This window comes from Scyliorhinus torazame, chromosome 1 (genome assembly GCF_047496885.1).
Source record: "Scyliorhinus torazame isolate Kashiwa2021f chromosome 1, sScyTor2.1, whole genome shotgun sequence".
Lineage (NCBI taxonomy): Eukaryota > Metazoa > Chordata > Chondrichthyes > Carcharhiniformes > Scyliorhinidae > Scyliorhinus > Scyliorhinus torazame.
The window spans coordinates 87816134-87833174 of record NC_092707.1 but is presented as its reverse complement, the minus strand read 5'-3'; the positions used below and the strand labels follow the sequence as shown (position 1 = coordinate 87833174).

At 55.5% G+C, this 17041-nt stretch overlaps 1 protein-coding gene across 4 annotated transcripts in view; it reads right to left on the bottom strand.

Moving 5' to 3' along the window:
* The window catches only part of LOC140409353 (solute carrier family 2, facilitated glucose transporter member 11-like), a 138244-nt gene that overhangs the window by 57757 nt on the left and 63446 nt on the right, over positions 1 to 17041 (bottom strand). For all 4 annotated transcript variants that reach the window (XM_072497784.1, XM_072497791.1, XM_072497808.1 and 1 more), the window contains exon 4: positions 251 to 375. In XM_072497784.1, the coding sequence (XP_072353885.1) occupies positions 251 to 375 (125 nt within the window). The remainder of the gene's footprint in view (positions 1 to 250; positions 376 to 17041) is intronic.

The following is a 17041-nucleotide window of genomic DNA, read 5'->3' as shown; positions in this document are numbered from 1 at the left end:
GGTGCGGCGCCGGCTTTTCTGTCGTAAATGTCCACGGATTCTGCATTGGCATCGGCACTCAGAAATGGAGAATCCAGCCAGTAAGTTTGAAGTGACCTTCATGATCTGGGATGGACTCGTGTTTCAGATGTGTCTCATAGCTGATGTCTGAGCCAGGATTTTCTGTCTCTATTTGCAACACTTGAAGATTTTTTAAATAAATTCTCTCTCAACAAAGCACACTAGCTCTTTAAATAAAATATCCAGTTACCACTATTAATTCCATACAGGAATCTTCCCACCACAATCATCTCGAACGATCCGGCCATCTTGCTGAAACCCATTATTAGTGCAGCCACAATAGCCACAATGTTGTTAAATAGCAGAGATTTCTTTCTGAAACAGAAGGGCGTGTGTTTAGCTGAATGCATTCTGAACAATTACAACCTTTACTAAGTAACATCTAATAATAATTAGTCTTCTGTACTCAGCAAGATGGAATATCCAAGCTCTCAGCTCCCTTCATTGAAGCTTCAGGAAGCAATCAAACAAGGTAAACCATTGGGCAAAATTAGTTAATCTTTCTTCTGTGAGTCATAGCCAATGTGAGTCAATGTTCATAGCCAGGAAAAATGCTACTTAATTTAAAACATTCATCCTGCTGAATTTTCACCTCTAGTTCATGTTTATTACTCAATTAGACTAATAATGTATTACTCTGAATTTAGATACATTTGATTAGTCAAAGGCTGTGAAATTCAATTCAACCACCAAACTCCACTGACGTTACTGTCATGCTTTGGTCAGTGTAATGACCCTCAAGAGACCCAACTGATCTCCCCGTGGGGCTTGTGGAATACGAGCTCCCCCGCTGAGGGACAGAGACCTAGCAGTCGGGGCTCAGGAAACTAATGCTTAAAAGCAGGTCTGGATTGGGACCAGTATGATCGGTAGTCCCAGCTGGGACCTCTCTGCTGTATGTCACGGTGCGGCCTTTACTTTTGCTTTACAAGTAAACCTTCTCGGGACTCTAGTCACTTTGGAACTATATCTAGATTGAAGGTATATTTACCCTCAGATTAGAATTCCTCACCCTGCCGGACCATTTTCACGTGGATAATCCTTCAATGTGTTTATCTCTGTATTTTGTAAATTCATTTGTGGAATGTGGCCGTTGCTGGTTAGGCCAGCATTTATTACCCATCCCTAATCGCCCTTCAGAAGGGGATGGTGAGCTGACCTCCTGAAACACAGCAGTCCACTCCCTCACTCTGTCTGTATGCCCCTCTCCACTCCCTTAGCCTGTCTGTCCCTCACCCTCCACTCCCTCACACCGTCTGTCCACCCCTCCACTCCCTCACTCTGTCTGTATGCCCCTCTCCACTCCCTTAGCCTGTCTGTCCCTCATCCTCCACTCCCTCACACCGTCTGCCCACCCCTCCACTCCCTCACTCTGTCTGTCCCTCACCCTCCACTCCCTCACTCTGTCTGTCCATCCCCCTCCTCTCCCACACACTGTCTGTCCATCCCTCTCCTCTCCCTCACACTGTCTGTCCATCCCCCTCCTCTCCCTCACTCTGTCTGTCCCTCACTCTCCTCTCCCTCACTTTGTCTGTACCTCACCCTCCACTCCCTCACTCTGTCTGTCCCTAACCCTCCACTCCCTCACTGTCTATCCATCCCCCTCCACTCCCTCACACTGCCTATCCATCCCCCTCCACTCCCTCACACTGCCTATCCATCCCCCTCCTCTCCCTCACACTGTCTGTCTGTCCCTCTCCTTCCCTCACTCTGTTCATCCCCCTCTACTCGCTCACTCTCTCTGTCAGTCCCTCTCCATTCCCTCACTCTGTCTGTCTGCCCCTCTCCATTCCCTAACTCTGTCTGTCTGCCCCTCTCCATTCCCTCACTCTGTCTGTCCATCCCCCTCCTCTCCCTCACTCTGCCAGTCCGTCCCTCTTCACTCCCTCACTCTGTCCGTCCCCCTCCACTCCCTCACTCTGTCCGTCCCCCTCCAGTCCTCTGATGTGACCATCAATTCACTCGAGACAAGAGTAAAAGTAAACCGTGGCTTTAATCAACTTAGAACAGTGTCTGCCTGTGACTGATACAATACTGTGCGCCGCCTACAGGTCGACTGCTCTTTAAACCCCCCCTCAAGGGGAGGAGACATGGGCGCAGCCCATACAGGCCCCAACATGTTCCCCTATGGATGATGCCATACAATGGCCCATAGATGGAGCCCACAAGGGCAACAGCATAGATGCAAATACAAAGGCAAAGCATGGTACTGATACAGTGGTGGATTATTGGTATAATACATTCACCACATTCACCCCCTGTTAAAAAAATGAAGTCCGACGGGGTTGACGGGTTCATAAGTTCAGCCGGTCCGGCGCACGGATTGTGCGCTGTGATCGCCGAAGCTCTGGCGTTGGTGCTGGCCCGGGTGTCGAGCTCATCCGTGCTGGCATCGGTAGTGGGGGTGCCGGTGCGGGTACAGACGTGGACTCCGGGAGCGTCTCTTCTGGAGCTTCATTCCTGTGGACCAGTGAAGGGGGAATGGCGGGCGGGAGGGAGCACGGGAGCCATAAAGGGGCGGGGATGCTGATCATGGTAGGTTGGGCGGGATATAGTGGAGGGGCGGTGGTGGTGGTAGTGGTGGTGGTGGTTGAACCGGCAGGCGCCAGGTCCCGGAGGGAGACCGTATCTTGTCAATATAAGTGTACTGGGGGTTTGAGTGTAGGAGCTGGACCCTCTCTAACAGAGGGTTGAACTTATGGCTCCTGACTGTTTTCTTAGTAGGGCTGGTCTCGGTGTCTTCAGCCAGGACGGAAGCGAGGCCTCTGAGGTGGATCTCCGAGGGAAAACAAATAGGCGGTCATGAGGGGTCTCGTTTGTGGCCGTGCAAAGTAGGGACCTAATAGAGTGGAGTGCATCGGGGAGGACGTCCTGCCAGTGAGAAACTGGGAGTTTCCTGGACCACAGGGTCAGTAGGACGGTCTTCCAGACCGTCGCGTTCTCCCTCTCCACCTGCCCGTTTCCCCGGGGGTTATAACTGGTAGTCCTGCTCGAGGCGATGCCCTTGCTGAGCAGGTACTGACGCAGTTCGTCGCTCATGAACGATGAGCCCCGGTCACTTTGGACATAATTGGGAAAACCAAACAGGGTGAAGAAGCTATGTAGGGCTTTAATGACAGTGGACGTGGTCATATCGGGGCAAGGGATTGCAAAGGGGAACGGGAGAACTCATCAATAATATTGAGGAAATATGTATTGCGGTTATTGGAGGGGAGGGGCCCTTTGAAGTCGATACTGAGGCACTCAAAGGGCCGGGATGCCTTTACCAGGTGGGCCTTATCCGGTTTATAGAAGTGCATTTTACACTCCGCACAGATCTGGCAGTCCCTGGTCATGGCTCTGACCTCCTCGGTGGAGTAGGGCAGGTTGTGGACCTTGATATAGTGGATAAGCCGGGTGACCCCCGGGTGGCAGAGGTCATCGAGGATAGCCCGTAGTCGGTCATCTTGCGCGCTGGCGCATGTGTCGCGGGACAGAGCATCTGGGGGCTCGTTGAGCTTCCCAGGACGATATACTATATCGTAATTATAGGTGGAGAGTTCGATCCTCCACCTCAAGATCTTATCGTTCTTGATTTTGCCCCGCTGCGTATTGTCGAACATGAAGGCTACCGATCGTTGGTTGATGATGAGGGTAAACCTCCTACCAGCGAGGTAGTGCCTCCAGTGCCGTATGGCTTCCACGATGGCTTGGGCTTCTTTTTCGACCGAGGAGTGTCAACTTTCAGAGGTAGTGAGGGTGCACAAAAAAAACGCCACCGGTCTGCCTGCTTGATTGAGGGTAGCAGCGAGAGCGACCTCTGATGCGTCGCTCTCCACCTGGAAGGGGACGGACTCGTCCACCGCGCACATCGCGGCTTTGCCGATGTCCGCCTTGATGCAGCTGAAGGCCTGGCGGGCCTCAGTTGCAATGGAAAGATGGTGGCCTTGATTAATGGGCGGGCTTTGTCCGCATAGTTGGGGACCCACTGGGCATAATACGAAAAGAACCCGCGGCACCTCTTCAGGGCCTTGGGGCAGTGGGGGAGGGGGAGTTGCAGGAGGGGGCGCATACGGTCAGGGTCGGGTCCTAGAACCCGGTTTTCCACGATGTAGCCGAGGATGGCTAGTCTGGTTGTGCGGAAAACGCATTTCTCCTTGTTGTACGTGAGGTTCAGGTTTCGGGCGGTTTGGAGAAATCTCTGGAGGTTGGCGTCGTGGTCCTGCTGATCATGGCCGCAGATGGTGACATTGTCCAAGTACGGAAACGTGGCCCGCAACCCGTACTGGTCCACCATTCGGTCCATCGCTTGTTGGAACACCAAAACACCGTTCGTGACGCCAAAGGGGACCCAGAGGAAGTGGAAAAGGCGGCCTTCTGCCTCAAAATCCGTGTAGTGGCGGTCCTCTGGGCAGATTGGGAGCTGGTGGTACGCAGACTTCAGATCCACCGTGGAGAACACCTGGTAGTGTGCGATCTGGTTTACCATGTCTGCAATCCGGGAAGGGGGTACGCATCGAGTTGCGTAAACCGGTTTATGGTTTGGCTGTAATCAACAACCATCCGGAACTTTTCCCCGGTCTTGACGACCACCTGAGCTCTCCAGGGGCTATTGTTGGCCTCGATGACTCCCTCCCGCAAGAGTCACTGGACCTCGGACCTGATAAAAGTCCTGTCCTGTATGCTATACCGCCTGCTTCTGGTGGCGACTGGTTTGCAGTCGGCGGTGAGGTTTGCGAAGAGTGGGGGAGGGTCGACTTTTAGGGTCGCGAGACTGCATATGGTGAGTGGGGGCAGGGGCCCCCCCGAACTTCAAAGTTAGGCTCCTGAGGTTGCATTGGAAATCGAGTCCCAATAGGAGAGGAGCGCAGAGGTCTGGGAGCACATATAATTTAAAGTTAGCGTACTCGGCGCCCTGTATTGCTAGGGTTGCGGTAGTGCACCCTCGGATTTGCACCGAGTGCGACCCAGAAGCGAGGGAGATGATTTGGTGCGCTGGGAAAATTAAGAGCGAGCAGCGTCTTACCATGTCCGGGTGAATGAAGCTCTCTGTGCTCCCGGAGTCGAAGAGGCAAGGCGTCTCGTGCACGTTAACCCGGACGGTCATCAGGGAGCTCCGGAGGTGCTTAGGTCGCGACTGGTCCAGGGTGGCCGCGCTGAGTTGCGGGTAGCCGGCGTGGTCGGAGGTGCTGGGGCGGCTCCGCGATGGCTGCCCATGTTGATCATATGCGTCGAGCGGCGTAGCAAATGGCGGCCAAGATGGCGATCCCCGTTGGTCGAGCGTGGCAGGCGGCGAGGAAGATGGCGTCCAAGATGGCAGCCCCCATGGATCTCACGTGGCCGGCCGCATGGGGGAGGATGACCAAGATGGCGGCCCCCGTGAATCGCATGTGCTGTGAGGACTGGAAGATGGCTGCTCCCACTGATAGCACGAGGCTGTCACGCTGCGGGCCTGTGAGTCTGAGGATCGGGCCTGTGAGTTAAAGTTCTTAGACCTGGCCAGGCAGACTTTGGCGAAATGACCTTTTCTCCCACAGCTGCTGCAGTTCGCGTTGCGGGCCGGGCAGTGCTGCCGGGGGTGTTGGGACTGGCCGTAGAAATAGCAGGGTAGCCCCCCATGATGGGCGGGCGGCCGCGCGGCACAGGCCTGGGGTAGTCTGTGGTCGGGGGTCGACGAGGGGGTCGCGTGGTCAGCCGGCAACGCGGTAAGGCTCTGGAACGCTACTTCCAGAGAGGAGGCTAAATTTACCGACTCATCCAGGTCCAGGGCCCCCTTTTCGAGTAGGCGCTGTCTCACGTAATTAGACCAGACTCCCGCCATGTAAACGCCTCGGATGGCGAGTTTCATATGCTGAGTGGCCGTAACGGCCTGGTAGTTGCAGTTGCGTGCGAGGGCTTTGAGGTCGCGTAGGTAGTCAACTAGTGACTCCCCGGGACCCTGGCGGCGAGTGGTGAGGATGTGTCGCGCGTAGACCTCGTTCACAGGCCGTACATAGAGGTGTTCGAGCATCGCAAGGGCGTCTGCGTAGGAGGAGGCCTCATCGAGTTGAACAGAGATTCGATGGCTCACCCGTGCGTGGAGGAGGCTTACCTTCTGTTCGTCGGTGACGGAAGGCGTGGAGGTGGCTGCGAGATGGGCCTTGAAACAGCGGAGTCAGTGCAAAAAATTTATTTTGCCTCCGCGGCCTGCGGATCGAGTTCCGGTCGGTCAGGTATGAGGGCCGATTCCATAGTTGCGTTTAAGTTGATAAAATTGATGCGACCATCAATTCACTCGTGACACGGGTAAAAGTAAACCGTGGATTTAATCAACTTAGAACAGTGCCTGCCTGCGACTGATACTATACTGTGCGCCGCCTAAAGGTCGACTGCTCTTTATACCCCCCTCAAGAGGAGGAGGCATGGGCGCAGCACATACAGGCCTCAACATGTTCCCCTGTGGATGATGCCATACAATGGCCCATAGGTGGAGCCCACAAGGGCAACAGCATAGATGCAAATACAAAGGCAAAGCATGGTACTGATACAGTGGTGGATTATTGGTATAATACATTCACCACTCCCTCACTCTGTCCATCCCCCTCCACTCCCTCACTCTGTCCGTCCCCCTCCACACCCTCACTCTGTCCGTCCCCCTCCACTCCCTCACTCTGTCCATCCCCCTCCACTCACTCACTCTGTCCGTCCCCCTCCACACCCTCACTCTGTCCATCCCCCTCCACTCCCTCACTCTGTCCGTCCCCCTCCACTCCCTCACTCTGTCCATCCCCCTCCACTCACTCACTCTGTCCGTCCCCCTCCACTCACTCACTCTGTCCGTCCCTCTATTACTCCCTCACTCTGTCTGCCCGTCCCTCAGTCTATCTCAATCCCTCACTCTGCCCGTCCCTCAGTCTACATCACCCATCACTCTGTCCGTCCCTCTATCACTCCCTCAGTCTGCCCGTCTCTCAGTTTACCTCACCCATCACTCCGGCTGTCCCTCTATAACTCCCTCACTCTGTCCGTCCCTCTATCACGCCTTCACTCTGCCGGTCCCTCAGTCTATATCACCCATCACTCTGTCCGTCCCTCTATCACTCCCTCACTCTGCCAGTCCGTCTATCACTCCCTCACTCTGACCGTCCCTCTCCACTCCCTCACTCTGTCCGTCCCTCTCCACTCCCTCACTCTGCCCGTCCCTCAGTCTATCTCTCCCATCACTCTGTCCGTCCCTCTATCACTCCCTCACTCTGTCCGTCCCCCTCCACTCCCTCACTCTGTCCGTCCCTCTCCACTCCCTCACTCTGTCTGTCCCCCTCCACTCCCTCACTCTGTCCGTCCCCCTCCACTCACTCACTCTGTCCGTCCTCCTCCACTCCCTCACTCTGTCCGTCCCCCTCCACTCACTCACTCTGTCCGTCCCCCTCCACTCCCTCACTCTGTCCGTCCCCCTCCACTCACTCACTCTGTCCGTCCCCCTCCACTCACTCACTCTGTCCGTCCCCCTCCACTCACTCATTCTGTCCGTCCCCCTCCACTCACTCACTCTGTCCGTCCCTCTACCACTCCCTCAGTCTGCCTGCCCGTCCCTTAGTCTATCACTCCCTCACTCTGTCCGTCCCCCTCCACTCCCTCGCTCTGTCCGTCCCCCTCCAGTCCCTGACTCTGTCCGTCCCTCTCCACTCCCTCACTCTGTCCGTCCCCCTCCACTCCCTCACTCTGTCGTCCCTCTCCACACCCTCGCTCTGTCCGTCCCCTCCACTCCCTCACTCTGTCCGTCCCTCTATCAATTCCTCACTCTGCCTGCCCGTCCCTCAGTCTATCTCACTCCCTCACTCTGTCCGTCCCTCAGTCTATCTCACTCCCTCACTCTGTCCGTCCCTCAGTCTATCACTCCTTCACTCTGTCCGTCCCTCAGTCTATCTCACTCCCTCACTATGCCCGTCGCTCTATCACTCCCTCACTCTGCCTGCCCGTCCCTCAGTCTATCTCACGCATCACTCTGCCCGTCCCTCTATCACTCCCTCACTCTGCCCGTCCCTCAGTCTATCTCACCCATCACTCTGCCCGTCCCTCTATCGCTCCCTCACTCTGCCCGTCCCTCAGTCTATCTCAATCCCTCACTCTGTCCGTCCCTCTATCACTCTCTCACTCTGCCCGTCCCTCAGTCTATCTCACGCATCACTCTGCCCGTCCCTCTATCACTCCTTCACTCTGCCCGTCCCTCAGTCTATCTCACCCATCACTCTGCCCGTCCCTCTATCGCTCCCTCACTCTGCCCGTCCCTCAGTCTATCTCAATCCCTCACTCTGTCCGTCCCTCTATCACTCCCTCACTCTGCCCGTCCCTCAGTCTATCTCACTCCCTCATTCTGCCCGTCCCTCAGTCTATCTCACCCATCACTCTGCCCGTCCCTCTATCACTCCCTCACTCTACCCGATCCTCAGTCTATCTCACTCCCTCACTCTGCCCGTCCCTCAGTCTATCTCACCCATCAATCTGTCCGTCCCTCTATCACTCCCTCAGTCTGCCTGCCCGTCCCTCAGTCTATCTCACCCATCACTCTGCCCGTCCCTCTATCACTCCCTCACACTGCCCTTCCCTCAGTCTATCTCACCCATCACTCTGTCCGTCCCTCTATCACTCCCTCAGTCTGCCTGCCCGTCCCTCATTCTATCTCACCCATCACTTTGCCCGTCCCTCTATCACTCCCTCACTCTGCCCATCCCTCAGTCTATCTCACCCATCACTCTGCCCGTCCCTCTATCACTCCCTCACTCTGCCCATCCCTCAGTCTATCTCACCCATCACTCTGCCCGTCCCTCTATCACTCCCTCACACTGCCCGTCCCTCAGTCTATCTCACCCATCACTCTGCCCGTCCCTCTATCACTCCCTCACTCTGCCCGTCCCTCAGTCTATCTCACCCATCACTCTGCCCGTCCCTCTATCACTCCCTCACACTGCCCGTCCCTCAGTCTATCTCACCCATCACTCTGCCCTTCCCTCTATCACTCCCTCACTCTGCCCGTCCCTCAGTCTATCTCACCCATCAATCTGTCCGTCCCTCTATCACTCCCTCAGTCTGCCTGCCCGTCCCTCAGTCTATCTCACCCATCACTCTGCCCGTCCCTCTATCACTCCCTCACACTGCCCGTCCCTCAGTCTATCTCACCCATCACTCTGTCCGTCCCTCTATCACTCCCTCACACTGCCCGTCCCTCAGTCTATCTCACTCCCTCACTCTGTCCGTCCCCCTCCACTCCATCACTCTGTCCGTCCCCCTCCACTCCCTCACTCTGTCCATCCCCCTCCATTCCCTCACTCTGTCCATCCCCCTCCACTCACTCACTCTGTCCGTCCCCCTCCACTCACTCACTCTGTCCGTCCCTCTATTACTCCTCACTCTGTCTGCCCGTCCCTGTCTATCTCAATCCCTCACTCTGCCCGTCCCTCAGTCTACATCACCCATCACTCTGTCCGTCCCTCTATCACTCCCTCACCCTGTCCGTCCCTCTATCACTCCCTCACTCTGTCCGTCCCTCTATCACTTCCTCAGTCTGCCCGTCTCACAGTTTACCTCACCCATCACTCCGGCTGTCCCTCTATAACTCCCTCACTCTGTCCGTCCCTCTATCACTCCTGTGGTGTTGGGTGTTCTGACACACAGATGAGCCAACACAGTTGCATATGGTACAACGCTTCTTTATTTAAACTCACTATTTACAACTTGGTCTTTGCACTCTGCACGTGGGGGGCTCCCTGCTTGTGGTGTTTCAACAGCTCTTTCTTGTTTCCTTCTCCCCAGACCTACTGACCTCCAGGTGTCGTGCTCGTGCTTTTTATGTGGTTGGTGTTCTTGTCTGTGATTGGTTGTGGTGTTGTGTACTCTGATTTGCCTGTTAGTGTGTCCATCATGATGTGTGTGTTTGAATATCATGACAACTCCCTCACCCTGCCCGTCCCTCAGTCTATCTCAACCATCACCCTGTCCGTCCCTCTATCACTCCTTCACTCTGCCCGTCCCTCAGTCTATCTCACCCATCACTCTGTCCATCCTCTCCACTCCCTCACTCTGTCCATCCCTTTATCACTCCCTCACTCTGCCCGTCCCTCAGTCTATCTCACTCATCACTCCGTCCGTCTCTCTATCACTCCCTCACTCTGCCCATCCCTCAGTCTATCTCACTCCCTCACTCTGCCCGTCCCTCAGTCCCTCTCCACTCCCTCACTTTGCCCGTGCCTCAGTCTATCTCACCCATCACTCTGTCCGTCCTTCTATCACTCCCTCACTCTGCCCCGTCCCTCAGTCTATCTCACTCCCTCACTCTGCCCGTCCCTCAGTCTATTTCACCCAGCACTTTGTCCATCCCCCACCACTCCCTCACTCTGCCCGTCCCTCAGTCTATCTCACCCTTCACTCTGCCCGTCACTCAGTCTATGTCACCCATCACTCTGTCCGTCACTCAGTCTATGTCACCCATCACTCTGTCCGTCCCCCACCCCTCCCTTACTCTGCCCGTCCCTCAGTCTATCTCACCCATCACTCTGCCCGTCCCTCTATCACTCCCTCACTCCGTCCATCCCTCAGTCTATCTCACCCATCACTCTGTCCATCCCTCTATCACTCCCTCACTCTGCCCGTCCCTCAGTCTATCTCACCCATCACTCTGCCCGTCCCTTTATCACTCCCTCACTCTGCCCGTCCCTCAGTCTATCTCACTCCCTCACACTGCCCGTCCCTCTATCACTCCCTCACTCTGCCCGTCCCTCAGTCCAGCTCACTCCCTCACACTGCCCGTCCCGCTATCACTCCCTCACTCTGCCCGTCCCTCAGTCTATCTGACCCATCACTCTGCCCGTCCCTCTATCACACCCTCACTCTGCCCGTCCCTCAGTCTATCTCACCCATCACTCTGCCCGTCCCTCTATCACTCCCTCACACTGCCCGTCCCTCAGTCTATCTCACCCATCACTCTGCCCATCCCTCTATCACTCCCTCACTCTGCCCGATCCGCAGTTTATCTCACTCCCTCACTCTGCCCGTCCCTCAGTCTATCTCACCCATCACTCTGCCCGTCCCTCTATCACTCCATCACTCTACCCGTCCCTCACTCTATCTCACCCATCACTCTGCCCGTCCCTCAGTCTATCTCACCCATCACTCTGCCCGTCCTCAGTCTATCTCACCCATCACTCTGTCCGTCCCTCTATCACTCCCTCAGTCTGCCTGCCCGTCCCTCAGTCTATCTCACCCATCACTCTGTCCGTCCCTCTATCACTCCCTCACTCTGTCCGTCCCTCTATCACTCCCTCACCCTGCCCATCCCTCAGTCTATCTCACCCATCACTCTGTCCATCCCTCTATCACTACCTCACTCTGCCTGCCCGTCCCTCAGTCTATCTCAGTCCCTCACACTGCACGGCCCTCTATCATTCCCTCACTCTGCCTGCCCGTCCCTCAGTCTATCTCACCCATCACTCTGCCCGTCCCTCAGTCTTTCTCATCCATCACTCTGTCCGTCCCCCTCCACTCCGTCACTCTGTCCGTCCCCCTCCACTCTCTCAGTCTGTCCGTCCCCCACCACTCACTCACTCTGTCCGTCCCTCTCCACTCCCTCACTCTGTCCGTCCCTCTCCACTCCCTCACTCTGTCCGTCCCCCTCCACTCCGTCACTCTGTCCGTCCTCCCCCACTCCCTCACTCTGCCCGTCCCCCACCACTCCCTCACTCTGCCCGTCCCCCACCACTCCCTCACTCTGTCCGTCCCCCTATCACTCCCTCACTCTGTCCGTCCCCCTCCACTCCCTCACTCTGCCCGTCCCTCAGTCTATCTCACCCATCACTCTGTCCGTCACTCTATCACTCCCTCACTCTGTCCGTCCCCCACCACTCCCTCACTCTGCCCGTCCCTCAGTCTATCTCACCCATCATTCTGTCCGTCCCTCTATCACTCCCTCACTCTGTCCGTCCCCCAGCACTCCGTCACTCTGCCCGTCCCTCAGTCTATCTCACCCATCACTCTGTCCGTCCCTCTATCACTCCATCACACTGCCCGTCCCTCAGTCTATCTCACCCATCACTCTGCCCGTCCCTCAGTCTATCACTCCCTCACTCTGCCCGTCCCTCAGTCTATCTCACCCATCACTCTGCCCGTCCCTCAGTCTATCTCACCCATCATTCTGTCCGTCCCTCTATCACTCCCTCACTCTGTCCGTCCCTCACCACTCCGTCACTCTGCCCGTCCCTCAGTCTATCTCACCCATCACTCTGCCCGTCCCTCTATCACTCCCTCACACTGCCCGTCCCTCAGTCTATCTCACCCATCACTCTGCCCGTCCCTCTATCACTCCCTCACTCTGCCCGTCCCTCAGTCTATTTCACCCATCACTCTGTCCGTCCCTCTATCACTCCCTCAATCTGCCCGTCCCTCAGTCTATCTCACACCCTCACACTGCCCGTCCCTCTATCACTCCCTCACTCTGCCCGTCCCTCAGTCTATCTCACCCATCACTCTGTCCATCCTCTCCACTCCCTCACTCTGTCCATCCCTTTATCACTCCCTCACTCTGCCCGTCCCTCAGCCTATCTCGCCCATCACTCTGTCCGTCCCTCAATCACTCCCTCACTCTGCCCGTCCCTCAGCCTATCTCACCCATCACTCTGTCCGTCCCTCAATCACTCCCTCACTCTGCCCGTCCCTCAGTCTATCTCACCCATCGCTCTGTCTGTCCCTCTATCACTCCCTCACTCTGCCCGGCCCTCAGTCTATCTCACCCATCACTCTGTCCGTCCCTCAATCACTCCCTCACTCTGCCCGTCCCTCTATCACTCCCTCACTCTGACCGTCCCTCTCCACTCCCTCACTCTGTCCGTCCCTCTCCACTCCCTCACTCTGCCCGTCCCTCAGTCTATCTCACCCATCACTCTGTCCGTCCCTCTGTCACTCCCTCACTCTGTCCGTCCCCCTCCACTCCCTCACTCTCTCCGTCCCTCTCCACTCCCTCACTCTGTCCGTCCCCCTCCACTCCCTCACTCTGTCCGTCCCCCTCCACTCCCTCACTCTGTCCGTCCCCCTCCACTCACTCACTCTGTCTGTCCCCCTCCACTCCCTCACTCTGTCCGTCCCCCTCCACTCACTCACTCTGTCCGTCCCCCTCCACTCACTCACTCTGTCCGTCCCTCTCCACTCACTCACTCTGTCCGTCCCTCTAACACTCCCTCAGTCTTTCCATCCCACTCCACTCCCTCACTCTGTCCGTCCCCCTCCACTCACTCACTCTGTCCGTCCCGCTCCACTCACTCACTCTGTCCGTCCCTCTATCACTCCCTCAGTCTGCCTGCCCGTCCCTTAGTCTATCACTCCCTCACTCTGTCCGTCCCCCTCCACTCCCTCGCTCTGTCCGTCCCCCTCCAGTCCCTGACTCTGTCCGTCCCTCTCCACTCCCTCACTCTGTCCGTCCCCCTCCACTCCCTCACTCTGTCGTCCCTCTCCACACCCTCACTCCGTCCGTCCCCTCCACTCCCTCACTCTGTCGTCCCTCTCCACTCCCTCACTCTGTCCGTCCCCCTCCACTCCCTCACTCTGTTGTCCCTCTCCACTCCCTCACTCTGTCCGTCCCCCTCCACTCCCTCACTCTGTCCGTCCCTCTCCACTCCCTCACTCTGTTCGTCCCTCAGTTATCTCAATCCCTCACACTGCCCGTCCCTCTATCACTCCCTCACACTGCCCGTCCCTCAGTCTATCTCACCCATCACTCTGCCCGTCCCTCTATCACACCCTCAGTCTGCCTGCCCGTCCCTGTCTATCTCACTCCCTCACACTGCCCGTCCCTCAGTCTATCTCACCCATCACTCTGCCCGTCCCTCTATCACTCCCTCACACAGCCCGTCCCTCAGTCTATCTCACCCATCACTCTGCCCGTCCCTCTATCACTCCCTCACTCTGCCCGTCCCTCAGTCTATCTCACCCATCACTCTGTCCATCCTCTCCACTCCCTCACTCTGTCCATCCCTTTATCACTCCCTCACTCTGCCCGTCCCTCAGCCTATCTCGCCCATCACTCTGTCCGTCCCTCAATCACTCCCTCACTCTTCCCGTCCCTCAGTCTATCTCACCCATCACTCTGTCCATCCTCTCCACTCCCTCACTCTGTCAAAGAACAAAGAACAAAGAAATGTACAGCACAGGAACAGGCCCTTCGGCCCTCCAAGCCCGTGCCGACCATACTGCCCGACTAAACTACAATCTTCTACACTTCCTGGGTCCGTATCCTTCTATTCCCATCCTATTCATATATTTGTCAAGATGCCCCTTAAATGTCCCTATCGTCCCTGCTTCCACTACCTCCTCCGGTAGCGAGTTCCAGGTACCCACTACCCTCTGCGTAAAAAACTTGCCTCGTACATCTACTCTAAACCTTGCCCCTCTCACCTTAAACCTATGCCCCCTAGTAACTGACCCCTCTACCCTGGGGAAAAGCCTCTGACTATCCACTCTGTCTATGCCCCTCATAATTTTGTATACCTCTATCAGGTCGCCCCTCAACCTCCTTCGTTCCAGTGAGAACAAACCGAGTTTATTCAACCGCTCCTCATAGCTTATGCCCTCCATACCAGGCAACATTCTGGTAAATCTCTTCTGCACCCTCTCTAAAGCCTCCACATCCTTCTGGTAGTGTGGCGACCAGAATTGAACACTATACTCCAAGTGTGGCCTAACTAAGGTTCTATACAGCTGCAACATGACTTGCCAATTCTTATACTCAATGCCCCGGCCAATGAAGGCCAGCATGCCGTATGCCTTCTTGACTACCTTCTCCACCTGTGTTGCCCCTTTCAATGACCTGTGGACCTGTACTCCTAGATCTCTTTGACTTTCAATACTCTTGAGGGTTCTACCATTCACTGTATATTCCCTACCTGCATTAGACCTTCCAAAATGCATTACCTCACATTTGTCCGGATTAAACTCCATCTGCCATCTCTCCGCCCAAGTCTCCAGACAATCTAAATCCTGCTGTATCCTCAGACAGTCCTCATCGCTATCCGCAATTCCACCAACCTTTGTGTCGTCTGCAAACTTACTAATCAGACCAGTTACATTTTCCTCCAAATCATTTATATATACTACAAAGAGCAAAGGTCCCAGCACTGATCCCTGTGGAACACCACTGGTCACAGCCCTCCAATTAGAAAAGCATCCCTCCATTGCTACCCTCTGCCTTCTATGGCCTAGCCAGTTCTGTATCCACCTTGCCAGTTCACCCCTGATCCCGTGTGACTTCACCTTTTGTACTAGTCTACCATGAGGGACCTTGTCAAAGGCCTTACTGAAGTCCATATAGACAACATCTACTGCCCTACCTGCATCAATCATCTTAGTGACCTCCTCGAAAAACTCTATCAAATTTGTGAGACACGACCTCCCCTTCACAAAACCGTGCTGCCTCTCACTAATACGTCCATTTGCTTCCAAATGGGAGTAGATCCTGTCTCTAAGAATTCTCTCCAGTAATTTCCCTACCACTGACGTAAGGCTCACCGGCCTGTAGTTCCCGGGATTATCCTTGCTACCCTTCTTAAACAGAGGAACAACATTGGCTATTCTCCAGTCCTCCGGGACATCCCCTGAAGACAGCGAGGATCCAAAGATTTCTGTCAAGGCCTCAGCAATTTCCTCTCCAGCCTCCTTCAGTATTCTGGGGTAGATCCCATCCGGCCCTGGGGACTTATCTACCTTAATATTTTTTAAGACACCCAACACCTCGTCTTTTTGGATCACAATGTGACCCAGGCTATCTACACCCACTTCTCCAGACTCAACATCTACCAATTCCTTCTCTTTGGTGAATACTGATGCAAAGTATTCATTTAGTACCTCGCCCATTTCCTCTGGCTCCACACATAGATTCCCTTGCCTATCCTTCAGTGGGCCAACCCTTTCCCTGGCTACCCTCTTGCTTTTTATGTACGTGTAAAAAGCCTTGGGATTTTCCTTAACCCTATTTGCTAATGACTTTTCGTGACCCCTTCTAGCCCTCCTGACTCCTTGCTTAAGTTCCTTCCTACTTTCCTTATATGCCACACAGGCCTCGTCTGTTCCCAGCCTTTTAGCCCTGACAAATGCCTCCTTTATCTTTTTGACGAGGCCTACAATATCATTCGTCATCCAAGGTTCCCGAAAATTGCCGTATTTATCTTTCTTCCTCACAGGAACATGCCGGTCCTGTATTCCTTTCAACTGTCCATCCCTTTATCACTCCCTCACTCTGCCCGTCCCTCAGCCTATCTCGCCCATCACTCTGCCCGTCCCTCTATCACTCCCTCACTCTGCCCGTCCCTCAGTCTATCTCACTCCCTCACACTGCCCGTCCCTCTATCACTCCCTCACTCTGCCCGTCCCTCAGTCTATCTCACCCATCACTCTGTCCGTCCCTCTATCACTCCCTCACTCTGCCCGTCCCTCAGCCTATCTCACCCATCACTCTGTCCGTCCCTCAATCACTCCCTCACTCTGTCCATCCCTTTATCACTCCCTCACTCTGCCCGTCCCTCAGTCTATCTCACCCATCACTCTGTCCGTCCCTCTATCACTCCCTCACTCTGCCCGTCCCTCAGTCTATCTCACCCATCAGTCTGCCCGTCCCTCTATCACTCCCTCACTCTGCCCGTCCCTCAGTCTATCTCACCCATCACTCTGCCCGTCCCTCTATCACTCCCTCACTCTGCCTGTCCCTCAGTCTATCTCACCCATCACTCTGTCCGTCCCTCAATCACTCCCTCACTCTGCCCGTCCCTCAGTCTATCTCACCCATCACTCTGTCCATCCTCTCCACTCCCTCACTCTGTCCATCCCTTTATCACTCCCTCACTCTGCCCGTCCCTCAGTCTATCTCACTCATCACTCCGTCCGTCCCTCTATCACTCCCTCACTCTGCCCGTCCCTCAGTCTATCTCACTCCCTCAATCTGCCCGTCCCTCAGTCCCTCTCCACTCCCTCACTTTGCCCGTGCATCAGT